Source organism: Pleurodeles waltl, chromosome 6 (assembly GCF_031143425.1).
Source record: "Pleurodeles waltl isolate 20211129_DDA chromosome 6, aPleWal1.hap1.20221129, whole genome shotgun sequence".
Lineage (NCBI taxonomy): Eukaryota > Metazoa > Chordata > Amphibia > Caudata > Salamandridae > Pleurodeles > Pleurodeles waltl.
Genome location: NC_090445.1, coordinates 844,465,692 through 844,481,830, shown reverse-complemented (window position 1 = coordinate 844,481,830; position 16,139 = coordinate 844,465,692). Strand labels below are relative to the sequence as shown.

General features: G+C 48.9%; 1 protein-coding gene across 2 annotated transcripts in view; it reads left to right on the top strand.

Moving 5' to 3' along the window:
• The window catches only part of FBXW4 (F-box and WD repeat domain containing 4), a 559,762-nt gene extending 544,849 nt beyond the window's left edge, over window positions 1-14,913 (top strand). Inside the window, exon 9 of one of the 2 annotated variants that reach the window (XM_069239564.1) lies at window positions 13,688-14,913. In XM_069239564.1, the coding sequence (XP_069095665.1) occupies window positions 13,688-13,822 (135 nt within the window). In that variant the 3' untranslated portion in view covers window positions 13,823-14,913. The remainder of the gene's footprint in view (window positions 1-13,687) is intronic. The other variant, XM_069239565.1, reaches the window with a different exon arrangement.
• The last annotated feature ends 1,226 nt before the right edge of the window (window positions 14,914-16,139 follow it).

Here is a 16,139-nt window from a genome sequence, read left to right as displayed (position 1 = left end):
CCTCCCCGTCGCTGTTCCCCCCCCCTCCCACCCTCCCCGTCGCTGTTCCCCCCCCCTCCCACCCTCCCCGTCGCTGTTCCCCCCCTCCCACCCTCCCCGTCGCTGTTCCCCCCTCCCACCCTCCCCGTCGCTGTTCCCCCCCCTCCCACCCTCCCCCTCCCCGTCGCTGTTCCCCCCCTCCCACCCTCCCCCTCCCCGTCGCTGTTCCCCCCCTCCCACCCTCCCCCTCCCCGTCGCTGTTCCCCCCTCCCACCCTCCCCCTCCCCGTCGCTGTTCCCCCCCCCTCCCACCCTCCCCGTCGCTGTTCCCCCCCCTCCCACCCTCCCCGTCGCTGATCCCCCCCCTCCCACCCTCCCCGTCGCTGATCCCCCCCCTCCCACCCTCCCCGTCGCTGATCCCCCCCCTCCCACCCTCCCCGTCGCTGATCCCCCCCCTCCCACCCTCCCCGTCGCTGATCCCCCCCTCCCACCCTCCCCGTCGCTGATCCCCCCCTCCCACCCTCCCCGTCGCTGATCCCCCCCTCCCACCCTCCCCGTCGCTGTTCCCCCACCCTCCCCGTCGCTGTTCCCCCCTCCCACCCTCCCCGTCGCTGTTCCCCCCCCCTCCCACCCTCCCCGTCGCTGTTCCCCCCCCCTCCCACCCTCCCCGTCGCTGTTCCCCCCCCCCTCCCACCCTCCCCGTCGCTGTTCCCCCCCCCTCCCACCCTCCCCGTCGCTGTTCCCCCCCCCCTCCCACCCTCCCCGTCGCTGTTCCCCCCCCCCTCCCACCCTCCCCGTCGCTGTTCCCCCCCCCCCTCCCACCCTCCCCGTCGCTGTTCCCCCCCCCCCTCCCACCCTCCCCGTCGCTGTTCCCCCCCCCCCCCCCACCCTCCCCGTCGCTGTTCCCCCCCCCCTCCCACCCTCCCCGTCGCTGTTCCCCCCCCCTCCCACCCTCCCCGTCGCTGTTCCCCCCCCCCTCCCACCCTCCCCGTCGCTGTTCCCCCCCCCTCCCACCCTCCCCGTCTCCGTCGCTGTTCCCCCCCCCTCCCACCCTCCCCCTCTCCGTCGCTGTTCCCCCTCCTCCCACCCTCCCCCTCTCCGTCGCTGTTCCCCCCCCTCCCACCCTCCCCCTCTCCGTCGCTGTTCCCCCCCCTCCCACCCTCCCCCTCTCCGTCGCTGTTCCCCCCCCTCCCACCCTCCCCCTCTCCGTCGCTGTTCCCCCCCCACCCACCCCCCCCCCTCTCCGTCGCTGTTCCCCCCCCACCCACCCTCCCCCTCTCCGTCGCTGTTCCCCCCCCACCCACCCTCCCCCTCTCCGTCGCTGTTCCCCCCCCACCCACCCTCCCCCTCTCCGTCGCTGTTCCCCCCCCACCCACCCTCCCCCTCTCCGTCGCTGTTCCCCCCCAACCCACCCTCCCCCTCTCCGTCGCTGTTCCCCCCCAACCCACCCTCCCCCTCTCCGTCGCTGTTCCCCCCCCACCCACCCTCCCGCTCTCCGTCGCTGTTCCACCCTCCCACCCTCCCGCTCTCCGTCGCTGTTCCACCCTCCCGCTCCCCGCCGCTGTCCCCCCTCCCACCCTCCCACCCTCCCGCTCCCCGCCGCTGTCCCCCCTCCCACCCTCCCACCCTCCCGCTCCCCGCCGCTGTCCCCCCTCCCACCCTCCCGCTCTCCGTCGCTGTTCCACCCTCCCGCTCCCCGCTGCTGTCCCCCCTCCCACCCTCCCGCTCCCCGCCGCTGTCCCCCCTCCCACCCTCCCGCTCCCCGCCGCTGTCCCCCCTCCCGCTCCCCGCCGCTGTCCCCCCTCCCACCCTCCCGCTCCCCGCCGCTGTCCCCCTCCCACCCTCCTGCTCCCTCCCACTCTCGTCTCCCACTCCGCCACTCTCGTCTCCCATCCCGCCGCTGTCCCCTACCACCCCTGCTCCCCTGTCGCTGTCCACCCCACCCGTCGCTGCCCCCGCTCCTTGTCGCTGCCCCCTCCCAACCTCCCGCTCCTTGTTGCTGCCCCCTCCTGCCTCTTGTCGCTGCCCCCTCCTTCCCTCCCGCTCCTTGTCGCTGCCCCCTCTTGCCCTCCCGCTCCTTGTGGCTGCCTCCTCTCACCCTCCCTCTCCTTGTCGCTGATCCCGCCCCTTGTCGCTGCCCCCTCCCGCTCCTTGTCACTGCCCCTCCCGCTCCCTGTCACTGCCCCTTCTCACTGCTCCCCCCCGCCTGTCACTGTCCCCTATCGCTGCCCCTCCCGCCCCTATCACTGTCCCTCCTGCTCCTCGTCACCGCCCCCTCCTGCCCTCCCGCTCCCCAATGCTGTCCCTCCCGCAGCTGTCCTCTCCCGCCCACTCCCCATTACTGTCCACTCCCGCTCCCTGTCACTGTCCCCCTCCCGGTCACTGTCCCCTCCCACTCCCTGTCACTGTCCCCCTCCAACCCTCCCGCTCCCTGTCCCCCTCCCGTCCCCCGCTCACCCTCCCGCTCCCCGCCACTGTCCCCCTCCCACCCTCCCTGCCGCTGTCCCCTCCCACCCTCCCCGCCGCTGTCCCCTCCCACCCTCCCCGCCGCTGTCCCCCTCCCACCCTCCCTGTCCCTCCCACTCTCGTCTCCCACTCCGCCACTCTCGTCTCCCATCCCGCCACTGTCCCCTACCTCCCCTGTCGCTGTCCACCCCACCCGTCGCTGACCCCTGCTCCTTGTCGCTGCCCCCTCCCAACCTCCCGCTCTTTGTTGCTGCCCCCTCCTGCCTCTTGTCGCTGACCCCTCCTTCCCTCCCGCTCCTTGTCGCTGCCCCCTCTTGCCCTCCCGCTCCTTGTGGCTGCCTCCTCCCACCCTCCCTCTCCTTGTCGCTGATCCCGCCCCTTGTCGCTGCCCCCTCCCGCTCCTTGTCACTGCCGCTCCCTGTCACTGCCCCTTCTCACTGCTCCCCCCGCCCCGTCACTGTCCCCTATCGCTGCCCCTCCCGCCCCTATCACTGTCCCTCCTGCTCCTCGTCATCACCCCTTCCTGCCCTCCCGCTCCCCAACGCTGTCCCTCCCGCAGCTGTCCTCTCCCGCCCACTCCCCATTACTGTCCACTCCCGCTCCCTGTCACTGTCCCCCTCCAATCCTCCCGCTCCCTGTCACTGTCCCCTCCCACACTCCCGCTCCCTGTCACTGTCCCCTCCCACACTCCCGCTCCCTGTCACTGTCCCCTCCCACACTCCCACTCCTTGTCAGTGTCCCCTCCCGCTCCCTGTCACTGTCCCCTCCCACCCTCCCGCTCCCTGTCAGTGTCCCCTCCCACCCTCCCGCTCCCTGTCACTGTCCCCTCCCACCCTCCCGCTCCCTGTCACTGTCCCCTCCCACCCTCCCACTCCCTGTCACTGTCCCCTCCCACCCTCCCGCTCCCTGTCACTGTCCCCTCCCACCCTCCCGCTCCCTGTCACTGTCCCCTCCCACCCTCCCGCTCCCTGTCACTGTCCCCTCCCACCCTCCCGCTGCCCCCTCTCACCCTCCCGCTGCCCCCTCCCACTGCCCGTCACTGTCCCCTCCCACCCTCCCGCTGCCCGTCACTGTCCCCCTCCCACCCTCTCGATGCCCGTCACTGTCCCCCTCCCACCCTCCTGATGCCCGTCACTGTCCCCCTCCCACCCTCCCGATGCCCGTCACTGTCCCCCTCCCACCCTCCCGATGCCCGTCACTGTCCACCTCCCGATGCCCGTCACTGTCCACCTCCCGCTGCCCGTCACTGTCCCCCTCCCACCCTCCCGCTGCCCGTCACTGTCCCCCTCCCACCCTCCCGCTGCCCGTCACTGTCCCCCCCTACCTTCCCGCTCCCGGTCAATGTCCCTTTCCCACCCTCCTGCTCCCGGTCACTGCCCCTCTAATTCCCAAGAAACGAATGGCACATTAAAAGCAAAATACAAACAGGATTTATGTCCTGAATCACATAAAATAATCATTGATGATAACTGTAGAGAAGAGAGATTGTGCAGATATAAGATGCTGACCTCAGTATGGAAAAGTGGGAGGTCTGTGGATGAGATAAATACAAAGTTTACAAAGAAGTAGAGTTAAAAGTATCAGTTTGTCAGAAAAGAGGTTGAAGGGGAAATAAGGTGTATGGTAAATTACAGAGGTTGAGCAAAAAAGGCCATTTAGGATGTGGCTAAATGAAGAAATCTTCTGAACAGAAGGGAGTTTAAGTCCAAAGTTTAAAGCGATAAGGAAGGGATTGGTGCATGTTGCAAGACATGTAGGGGAGGGTGAGGGGAGGAGTTTCCTAGTTTCAAAGAGACCAGAGGCTCCTTGAGACTATTAGTTTATGGGATAGATAGCGTGTGAAGGTGAAATAGAGGAGGTATTTGTGGATCAGAAGAAACACCTACCTTCAATCAGAAGTCTTTGAAGTGAGATGAGTGTGGAAGTGATCTGGCCAAAATGGTTGTTGTCAGACACAGGACATGCTGTAATGTGGAGAGCAGCTTTCAGGGAAGCAGGATGTATTTTCGATGTGCCAGTGAGAATGGAGTTCCTAGAATCCACTAGAAGACTACAGGCAATTGAAGTACATTTGTGAAGTCATGTTTGAAAACTAGTGTTTCAGGCCTGGTAACAGTCTTATCTAAAAGCGTAATTTTTGTTATCAAACCCAATGACTACCTGACACCTAAAGCTATAAAAAAATGGAAACCTGAGTGCATCAGTGAGGCAGCTTAGAAAAAAAAGGATCGGTTAGAGGTTTCCCTTAAGAAGAACCAAGCCCTTAACCCATCAAGGTGACATGGTTCATCACCTGGCCCTTTCTCCCCATGGTAATCCAACGTTTACCATGATGAGCTCCCTCTAGGACTCTGGTAAGATTGTTATGAGTAATACTTCCCAACACTGAGCTACCTATAGTCCATCTCCGAGTGACAACTTAAATGGATGCACTAGAAAACACTATTGATGCAGCCTGGTGGCTTTACTTTTAGCTATCATTGGTTGCCCTTTGATTAAAAGGCTTGGTGTAGTCATGCTTTTACCCTTTCCCTTTCTAACCATCTTAATCCTCAACAACATAGACTGACTGTGTCACCAGAATTTGAGCGCAGAGGGGTCCGATGATGAAGCATGTTACTTCTGTGAATGATGGTCTTTGGGTTTTTTTTAAGGACAAAAAAATCAATTTGTCCTCAGCTGCCACGTTGATGCACTCAGGTTTTCCCTTCTTTTAGCTTTAGGTATCAGTTACTTGTTACTGGTGAAACTGGGGAGGATGTATCCTTAAAATTCACAGTGTGCTTTTCACTCTCTTTCCCTATTTGGTGGCCATATATTTTGTGCATTTTTGCCATCTTATTGATGTGAGTGTGGAGGATGAGAGTGGATCAAGGAAAGAAACCTAGAAATTTGGTACACACAGTGCTAGATGGAGATCTGTCTAGGATGTTGAAAGGGTCCAGTCACAACTGGGATAAAACAGGGAGAACTAAATCCCCAATCAAACACACCAAGGGTCCCATTTAAAGTTTGGCCTACAAGGTACTTCATCACACAGGTGTCATGTTTCTGAAGGCAGTGCCCCCACTGGCTCTTTCATTGCAAAGCTTACTGAGAGTGGTCGGCTAACATTGGAGTAAGGACATATGACCCCCTTGTCACATTTAGAGTGGAAAAACATGTCAGTACTAGACAGAAAAGTAAAAAAAAAAAAATAACCATTGTGTACAGGTCATTAGTTTTTTGTTTTTCAAAAACAACTCCCACTTTGGGGGTTTGTTATTGAGAACAAAAAGGTTTGGTGGGCAACTTCCTGAAAGATCTTGGCCATGCACCAAACTTGCAGTGCTTTCAAAGGAATGGCCTTGATGGCGGTTCCTGCGAAGGCACAGATATTTTATTTATTTATTTAAATATGCACACACCACACAAAATAAAAAATATAGGGAAGGGTTGTAAGTAGGGCCCTGTCCTCAACCCATGGAGGGCCCGAAGACCCCATCTGCCGAGGCTGGGTACATTTAACGGGAGGTGGGCACGTGGTCGCCCTCCTCAAGCTGTACTAGTCCTGGGAACCCCATCCCCGGTGCCCAAAGTATTTTTTAAGAGAAGGTGGCAGGCTTCACACCTCAGCAACCCGTTTTTCGGCCCCAGGAACTCCATCCCCTAGAGCCCAAAGCATATTTTTTTAGATGGGGGAGGGGCACGCAGTCCCCCTCCCTGACCCGTAAAAAGGTGTTGCGCCCCATTCCCCAGGGCTGTCATTTTAAACAAAAGGCCTCATCCTTTAGAGGGTCCGGGGACCCCCATCCCAAGGGGCCGACTCACATGCTGGGTCCCGGGGAGCCTGCCCCCAGGACCCAGAAGTTTTTCCAGCCCACATGGGCAGTGTAACATGTAGCTGCTCCTGCAAATCTCCCGCCACACGGGAGCAAACAGTAAATCTGTTCCCATCCAGCGGGAGTATTAAAAAAGCTCCTGCAGGCTGGGAGAGACGTGTGATCTGTTTCCCTACCCCCACTAATGTGGACAGGGAAGCATAACAACATAGTGCTCCCGCTTGGAGGGAGCAACATAAATAGCTTCTCCGTCCAAGCGGGAGCAATGCCGGCTTCCACACCTAACAGGGGGCTGGCTGAGGCCACAGGGACCCTGGGGCTCACTCCACATTCCCCAGCATGTGCTTGGTGGGTGCCGGGATGGGCACCTGGGGCACCACCTATTTAAAATGCGAGGGGATGGGGCCTACATTTTACAGCTAAGGGATTTGGATCTGTGATGGCATTACTGATGCTCTATATTATTCTAAGGTATTTTGTACTTACTTTCAGGCCTCTAATGCCTTACTAGTTTATAGAGTAATATGTACAAAAGAAGCTTGGATGATGTCATCCGTGATTCTTTAAATTATGTTATAGATCATGTCATGAGTGATGTAATATGTGAGGTCAAAAGCGGTACATGGCGTTAGCGCTGCTCACTATAACTGGCGAATTTCTGTGCTGTTTAAATTGAAAACATTAATGTTGTAACTGACATTCACCCAAGTATAACAGTACTTTATTGGGTTTTTTTTTCAGTACATAATATACATGTGTGTGTATATATATATGTGTGTGTGTGTGTGTGTGTGTGTGTCAGCAGCTGTTGCCAGTGTGTAGTTAAGATAAGGTTAGCAGAGTTTCCATAGGAGGAACATTTTTTGTTTCGCTGCTAACTATGGCACCATTTGACAAATCTTCATGAAACTTTAAAACAAGTTTGTACACCGCAGCTCCTTCCTGGAAAGTTTTAGGGTGATGTGTCAAGCGGGGGCCAAGAAAAAAGGAGGTCCTAAAACATATTTTTCCAGTTGTAGTCTGATCCTCTGGCACTTCTAGGAAAAGACCCAGATGGATCGTCCCCAAGGGCCAAAATGTAAAAAAAAAAAAAAAAAGCAAGCTTTATAAACTGAACTTTGCACAGTCTTATGGTAATGGGGGTTGACACTTCATATCGGTACCACAATACTACAGCAGTACCAAAATTATTTTTTAAAAGTAGGAAAAATGTGGGATGGGAGTCCATTGGAGGTTGATTCCCCATGAGGAGTTGGGCACGGGGCCTTGCCGTACGCCAACCCTTGTGGGCAACCCCACACCTCGTATATCTGACGGCTGTGTGCGGGCGAAGGGTTGACCAACCCCGTGCGGTGCACAAACGAATAAACAGACATGCCAAACAAGACAAAATAATTTTCGATCTTTTAACCATAAAGTTGATTGTAACAAGAACTTTTGTTTTTCAGATTTTTTAAACACTTCTTTATTTTTTTCATACTTAAAAATGTATTTGGGGAATTGAACTAAAATCAAGAAAAAAGGGTCACTAAAGTTTGAATAAAAAAAAGGTAAAATACCTAATTTTTGCACACCTGCTAGTGTGCAGTCAATAGCTGATCCCTCAAGGGTGGTACTTTACTCCCCTGCACACACACATTTACCGCAGTCCATGCCACAGAGAGCAATTCAATGGTAGATGCAGTTCCGATCAATGCTCAGGGCTGCTGCAGCATCAGGAAAAGGAGTGTCACCAGGTTGCATACTGGGAAGGGGAGCACTGGATGTCCAGGCTCCTTCATCCTCCTGCCTCTTTATCGTTACAGCATTGATCTGTCTGGTGTGCCACGCCTTTAGTTACTTCAGCATGCAGGAGTTACCAAATTAATATTTCTTCTTGGTACCTCTGGACAACTGCTTGATGTAGAGGCTGCAGGTCACCAGCTTTCCAGATGCTTTCTTTTTACCTGGAGGAATGATGAAAAACTCCCAAATGATGGATTTGGGAGGTGCTGGGTTAGGTCTTTTTCTTGTTGCTCCTCTTCTTCGCCTGAGTGGTGTTCCAGTTCTTGTATCCTAAGGCCACTGTTTGTAGCTGAATTCCTTGAAAATTCCCAAAATTGGGGAAAAACAGGAGAGATTGGATAGGGGGGGTGTACTGAGAAATGCCCCCCTTGATAAGAGTAAGAGGGTGGGGTCTTCCTATCTATACATAAAACTATTGATATTAGCCAATAATATGCTGTTTCTTGGTTTATCATAGGTAAGACAGTACTGGTTTAAAGGTAGTCTGACACCTAGAAAATCAGGAAATTCGCAGAAACCTGCAAAACACCTTTCTTATTGGGGCCTGTGCGAAAATCTCTAGGCTGAAACTTCAAATAAAACTACCTCTTCATAATGAACGCAACTTTTTTCTTTAAAGTTCCAAGTCCCATGAGATTGGCATGGGACCCAGAACTGGAAATAAACCTACGCGGTACCCTCCCATTGGTTCTATGGGTTCCGCAGGAGTACCGCAGAAACTCGGGGAAGTCAAAGAAAAAAATGACAACGAAAGCAGACATTTGATTGCCCACTAAGGAAACACTACTAAAAAACCAACACCCTTTAGAAACAATATGAAATGATTTTGCTAACTGTCATTACTGGACTGGTGTTTAACAGAACTAGTTAACAGTAAATACACTCTGAAGCCATAATGGCCCCAGACGAAACTGGAGCCCATCAAACACCAAGTTCATCTTCCACCAGGACTTTGCAAAGTACACCATCTGAAGATGATGATGTCAATGTTCTCCCAAGCACTTCTGCAGCACTGCAAGAAGCAAGTCCAGTGAAGGAATCACTGGTGTCCCATTCCAGCTTGTGAAATAAAATTAATGCACAGGATGTGACGTATACTTTGTGCCTGAAGGTGCTCCAAAGAGGGAATACTGGCTAGTATTCAATGAGAACCACTGGAATGTGGAAGCACTAGAGAGCTATGCACCCAAACAGCAAAGTGTGTGCATCTGTACAAAGAAGCAAGTGGTAGAAGGAGAAGCAATAGCTCTAGAGGAAGTGCTGCAACAACAAGAAAAAAAAGTTATGATAGCCTGCTGCATTTCAAGATATTCTGCATATACTTCAATATGTACTGCAAACTTTGTCATAGAGTTGTGGGCTGTTGTGAAGTTAGCCGAAGAGTATATACATGGGCCATGGAACATAACCTTCAAACAGAACACAAAGACTTTGTAAAAGATTTAAGGAATTAATTGAAAAAAGAAAAAAAATGTTTAAAGCAATTTTCCAGAATTTTACAAATATATTAGCTAAAAGCTGTTAAAATGTGAAAAACAGAAACAAATTATATTGATATAAAAACAATATTGGACGCTGCAAAGAAAGTTAAAAAACAATTAAGTGAAAAAAAATACAAAAAACCCCCCCAAAAACCACTCTGTTCTACACATGGATTTGTACACTTGTGAGAGTTGGGGGAAGGATCGGCTCAATACCCAACACCTGCTGTGTGCAGGTTGAAGGTTGTATGTGGCAGGAGGTTTGTCAGTTGTGGGGGGTTGGGCACAGGGTCTGGCCATAGGCCAGGCTCTACACCCAACCCTCCAGGTGCAGTGGGTTGTTGAGCACCCGCAGGGGGTTGGGTGCAGGGCCTGTCTGCAGGCCATGTGCTGTTGCCAGCTCCCTGCTGTGCATTGCCAGAAGCTACGCTCAGCAAGTTTAGATGAGTATGATCAAAAGCCCAAGAAAATCACCCCAAAAAAAATGTTGACGTGACAATATAGTTAGGGAAGGTAGTAGACCTTTAGCTTACATTTAAGAAAACCCTAGAAACTCACCAAGAAAACCAATGGTTAAAATGATGTTATTGTTAGGAGTTGTAACAATATAAAAATTATATTAAAAAAACTAGAGAAAAACACTGAAATTCATTATGGTTTACTGAGCTAACTATAACTTGTGCCTCCACCGTGCCCTGCTTCTAATCTCACATATTGCATCACTCATGCCAGTTTCAATGACATAGGCCGTCATTATGACCCTGCGGTCGGCGGTAATATGGTGGAAAGTACAGCCAACAGGCTGGCGGTACTTTCCACCATATTATGACCCGCCATTGTACCACACCGACCACCACAGCGGTAACGGCTGCCGGGCTGGAGATATCAATTTCCAGCCCGGCAGCCGTCACAGTACCATCTGCAAGATTATGACCCCGCCTGCCGCCATGGTTTTTGTGGCTCCCTTACCGCCACGAAAACCATGGCGGTAGGCACTATCAGTGACAGGGAATCCTCCCCCCACCCCCCTCCCCAGAGTCCTCCCCCAGCCCCACTTCCTCTCTAACCCCCCCCACATTCACACCCCCTTCACACACGCATGCACAGACCCATTCCCACATTGACCCACGCACACATACATCCATTCACACACACACATCCGCACACACTTTCATACATACACGCAAACACTCATTCACAGAACACAACATACACACACTCACACCTCCATACATGCACACACATTCAACACGATACACCCCCCGCATACACACATGCACAAACATTAAGATACACCCCAAAACACGCACAACACCCCTGATCCCCCTCCCCTGTCAGAGCACCCAATTACATGTCTTTAGAGGGTCCTCCGGAAGGAGGCGGGATGGGGCGCTTCTGCCAGCAGCAACGTCCGCCAGCAGAACACCGCCAGGCCATTTTATGGGTCATAATACGGCTGGCAGCGGTCTACTGGCATGGGGCTGCTGGTGGCAGCGGCGCCACCTTACTGCCATCTGCCGGCATGGCTACAGCTGGATTTCGCTATCCTTCTGGCAGAAATCTGGCTGTGGTCATAATACGGCAGACGGCTGGTAGCTGCGGGGACTGTCTTTTGGCGGGCATCGCCACAGCGGTATGCGGGTTTTATCGCCGATGACATAATGAGGGCCATAATTGTCAAATGGTATTATTAATGACATCACTGATGACATTGTACAATCATTCTGAGATGGTGGCCCTATAGGACTTGAGGCCTTGAAGTCATTCAACAACCTACAGCTGTGGACACGTTTCTGTTCACCTTAAATGGATGAACCACTTAAAAACTTCACATGATCCACAATTTTAGGTCAAGAGATTGACATATACATTTGCCACTGAAAACACACCTTCTATGAAGCCCTATAGGCAACCTTCCATAGTTTAGTAAAATACACTACACACGTTCTTGAGATGGGCACAGTGGCATATTATAGTAACCACCTCTAAGTGGGACACCCCTACACTCTACATTATTCAACAATCTTCAATACCTCTAAACCTTCAGCGTGGTTTGGAAATAAACTTCCACATGTTATAAATGGCCTTGCTACATAGAATGAGCCTATAGCACAGTACTACAACTATTTAATATTGGCTTTTATGTAGACATTTACTGGTGGATAATGTATTTTAAAGAGAAAGTATGCCTTTCTCATAGATTTTTTGTAATAGGCTTTTGCTTTATCACTCAGCCTACTTTCTAATGTACTTGTGCAACCCACATTAGATGCACTCAGCCTTATATTAATAAACTTTAGTAATGTGTTAACTTTCAGCATGCACAATCACACTTGCCTCCAGACCTTACGTTGTTTCCATGCTATAGAAGCATGTGTACACTCAGTAAGTATATGCTGACTATGACTATGGTGTTGTCAGATATTATCTATGATGTAATTTAACATGTCTTGTAATATGTAAGGTCATAAGCAGGGCATGGTGGGGGAGCAAGCTATAGTTAGCTCAGTAAACTGTAACTGGTTAATTTCGATGTTGTTTTAGTTTTTAAATAACGCACTTTCACCTTTCATTGAAACTATATATATATATATATATATATATATATATATATATATATATATATATATATATATATATAGTTTCAATGAAAGGTGAAAGTGCGTTATATATATATAAAACAAACCTAAGTAGATCATACATGTTTCAAAACGCTTTGTCACATTTGGGTTGATGGCACATACAGTACAAGTAACTCAGTGTCACTGGACATTCTGAAAAGTACTCAACTTGTGGGGCAGCTGGGTTATGCTATAAAGGAATACAATAGAGGCAAGGTTTCTTAAGTACTATGAATACCATGGCTAGAATTAACTAAACGTTGTCATTCTGCACATCTGTGTTCAAACCACTATTCAGAAGAAATAAATGTCTATGGCTTTTGGACACACTGTTCGCTCACCTTAAGCCGTACTATAAATATATTGTTTTGACCCTGTGGTTTATCTATGTATTTTTTTCTAACTGAACTAGGAAAGGATACTGCAGCTTGTTCGACTACCTGCACCACATGGTCATTCTGAACTGTATGGTCTACGCAAGAATGAAACCGTACTTTACGTTATTAAAAATTTAGTAGCATAGTTTTGTTCGGGCAATGAAAGCAGGACAGCATGTAGAAAACACCCTGCTTTTTGTCTGCTAGATCGCATGTAAACATCAAACCTCCACATGTAATTAATTATTTCTTGCATCGTAAGCTCACACCGTGTACATTTGTTAATTTTAAAAAGGAATCACAATACACATACGTAGGCCTTCCATGTAAGTGTTAAAGAGTTACTTATCCTAAGTTTCCGATGTGTGATTATCTGAATGTTGCTTTGTCTCTCTTGTTTGCTGAAAGAACGTTCTGCAAGAAATAACACATAACATTTCAAAATAATTTCATCTTTTTGCAGTACCCTAAAAATTAACAAGTTGTCAGCTTTCTCACCTTCTCCGTTATTCTAGATGTTGTAGTTCAGTGGATTTTGTTCCCTAGCACCCAGAGGGAGTTTGATCCATGCTATTTTCTATGGAAATTCTTTTAGCCACAGGGGTCAAAGTAGCTACTGAGTAGATTAGTCAATTTGAGATTAGATGCCAGGTTGTTCTACTTTACCAGCCAAATGATACAATCTTTTAGAAATCGAAATTAATTCAGAGAGATTAGGTGAAGAGGTATTGTGTTGTATTTTGCATTTTCTGAAAACATGATTTAAAGCATGGTTGTCCCGAGTTGGTCCATTCATTACCTCCCAGATTTTCAGGGTAACCACTGAACTCGCCGTTAACTCTCATGTATATGGTTTGTGCCTTGATCTGGTAGATATCTTGGTAATCTGTGATTGAGTGTTCCTTTGCTTACCAATTTTGGACAACCTTGAACTAAAGTGGTTCTTCCTCCATAGCTTTCCCACCCAGAGGATAAGATGCAATGTAAAGCTCGTAAACGTTACACAGTTTTGGAAGTGATGAGACTGAGCAATGAGAGAACTGTGTGAATCATGTATTTGTGGTGTAAAACTTAAATTAAGTTTATTATATACGTTTTTAATTGGTAAATATGTATTTAATAGTGTTATTCTGAAACAAGATTTGTTTCTCATTTCAGACCTTCTCCCTGTCATCTCCCACAAGCAGCCCAGTATACTGCCTCCGCTTCAGCACTACTCATCTCTATGCTGCTCTGGCATCTGCGCTCCACGTTCTTGATTTCACTTCCACTGACTTCAGAAACAAAAGATAAACAGGAAAGGTCAACAATCAACAAATGTTCTTTCAGCTCATTAAGAGGCTTACTTGGAAGATCCACGTGGGTCTACCAGTTCTAGCTTACAAACGTGAGCGGGGTGAATATCTCAGGGAATGTCTAGATACTTTGCTTCAAGAGAAGGAAAGCAAATTTATAAAGCAGATCAAAGTAGAATTTTACTTTCATCTGCCTTTTACTTCGTGAACTCAAACATCTGTAAATTATTTATACAATCACTTTTTAAGCCACCTTCAAACACATTTATATGGACAACAGATATGCAGAATTTAGACAATAAAGCTAAATGTGCATGAAGGGCCCTTCATTGGGAATAGACCTACAGGCCTAGAGACAGGTTGGTCTGTGTAGTGCACAATTCAAAAGTTTTCAATCCCTCAAACTTTGTATGTCTGTCAGACTATTACATAATAATAGAATGGTAGTAGACAGGAGGTTATTCTGCCTTTGACGCTGTTTGATCTCTTTGGTGCAGGAAATTCACAAAGCTTTATCCTGTTTCATATCCCTTGTGGTTCGCAAGAACTCTGAATCCATAATTCGACTGAGTTGGTTTCGTCAGGCAGAAAATGTGTCTATGATAGAATTTGATGCAGGCCAGTCATTAGTCCCTGAAACGGCCTCACTTCGACATTGTGCCTCATCTGAAGAGATAATAAGTAAAAAGTAACTGTTGACATCTTTCAGTCCCATCAAAGGAATGTCCCCATGTATTTCAATCAAGAGCTTTATTGTTGTATGCGACATTCCCATCCATTTCAGGATCAAAATCTTTGCCGGAGTTTGCTTGGTCTGTTGCCATTGTTTCATTGGCATACATACGTAGCCAGTCAGGTTTGTAAACAAGAGTGTCTTCTGTGAAATGTATCATGTAGACGATTCCTCAGTTTTACTTTTCTAAAATTTTGTAATAATGTTGGCTACGGTGATTTGTTTTATCTTGTCAATATTTTTCGTCACACAGTTACAATCTTCATCTGTCTCCTTACATAGGAGCTGTAAAAGCCATTCTTTTCTTTGTAAGCTAGATACTTTGGGCTCATCAGGCTCTATTAAAGAAATTATGGAAAAAAATATTGCGGTAGAAAATGTGTCTTTTCAATTAAAGGTTTTTATTTTTTTCGAAATAGTGTACATAACAATGGCAAATTTTGTGGTGTATACAGAGTAATCCACCCCTCAAATCTTTTTCTTGGCACCAGACACCATCCCACTGCCCCAGCCATGATTTCCAAACCCTCTAACCCTAAACCCCAAACAAATATTACTTTCAGACTAAACGTGTGATGAATCGACGATTACACCTTTTTGGAAAGTTATGCTCTACTTTTGAAGCCATATACTTTACAAAGGAATCACAGCACATTAATCTGAAATAGCCATTTTAAGTACCTTTTATGTAGCACTAGTGAATCATGCCATCCAGTTTCTTAGACTCTCCAGTACTGCAACAACTAATGGAAAACATTTATTGTGATTCGGAATGTTTATCTCCCATCCCTAGTATCCATTCTTGACAGCCAAGAATTGCAACTTCCATTGTCTCCATTCAATCTGTGATTGAAGATGAGACCTAAGGGTAATCCAGCAATAGTAAGACTGAAAGGGCTCCTTATAGGGAATATCTGAGAAAGTGAGGACACGTGTTGCAAAAGTTTGATATTTTTTGTTCCAACCCTTAATAGCAGTCCACAACCAGTCTCTTTTACATATTTCTATAAGGAGATATCCCATCTCCTCAGTTTCTCTGTTTTTAGCTGTACTTTTTCGCAAAGAGAAAGAAAAGTGTTTCAGTTACCAAGGTGTTGCTGAAGTAAGTATATATAAGTATATATATAAATTGCAAAGAGTTGCTTGAGTCCTTTTGCCGCATTGCAGCAGACCGAGACTGGGTAATGATCCCCTTCACAACAGAAGAAACAATTCCTCCGTTTTTAGCTGTACTTTTTCGCAAAAAGGAAGAAAAGAGTCTCAGTTACCAAGGTGTTGCTGTAGTGAGTATATGTGATGGCACAACAACAAAAAGGTTTTTTTGTTGTGCCATCAAATATACTTACTTCAGCAACACCATGGTGACTGAGACTGTTTTCTTCCTTTTTGCGAAAAAGTACGGCTAAAACGGAGGAATTGTTTCTTTATATATATATATATATATATATATATATATATATATATATTATTTCACACACAAAAACAGGCAGACCATTCTTCAAAGAAGAGGTAGAAGAATAATAGTGGTGAGCAAAACAATTCCTCCAGATTTATTTTTATGCGAGTTACCCATGGCACCTTC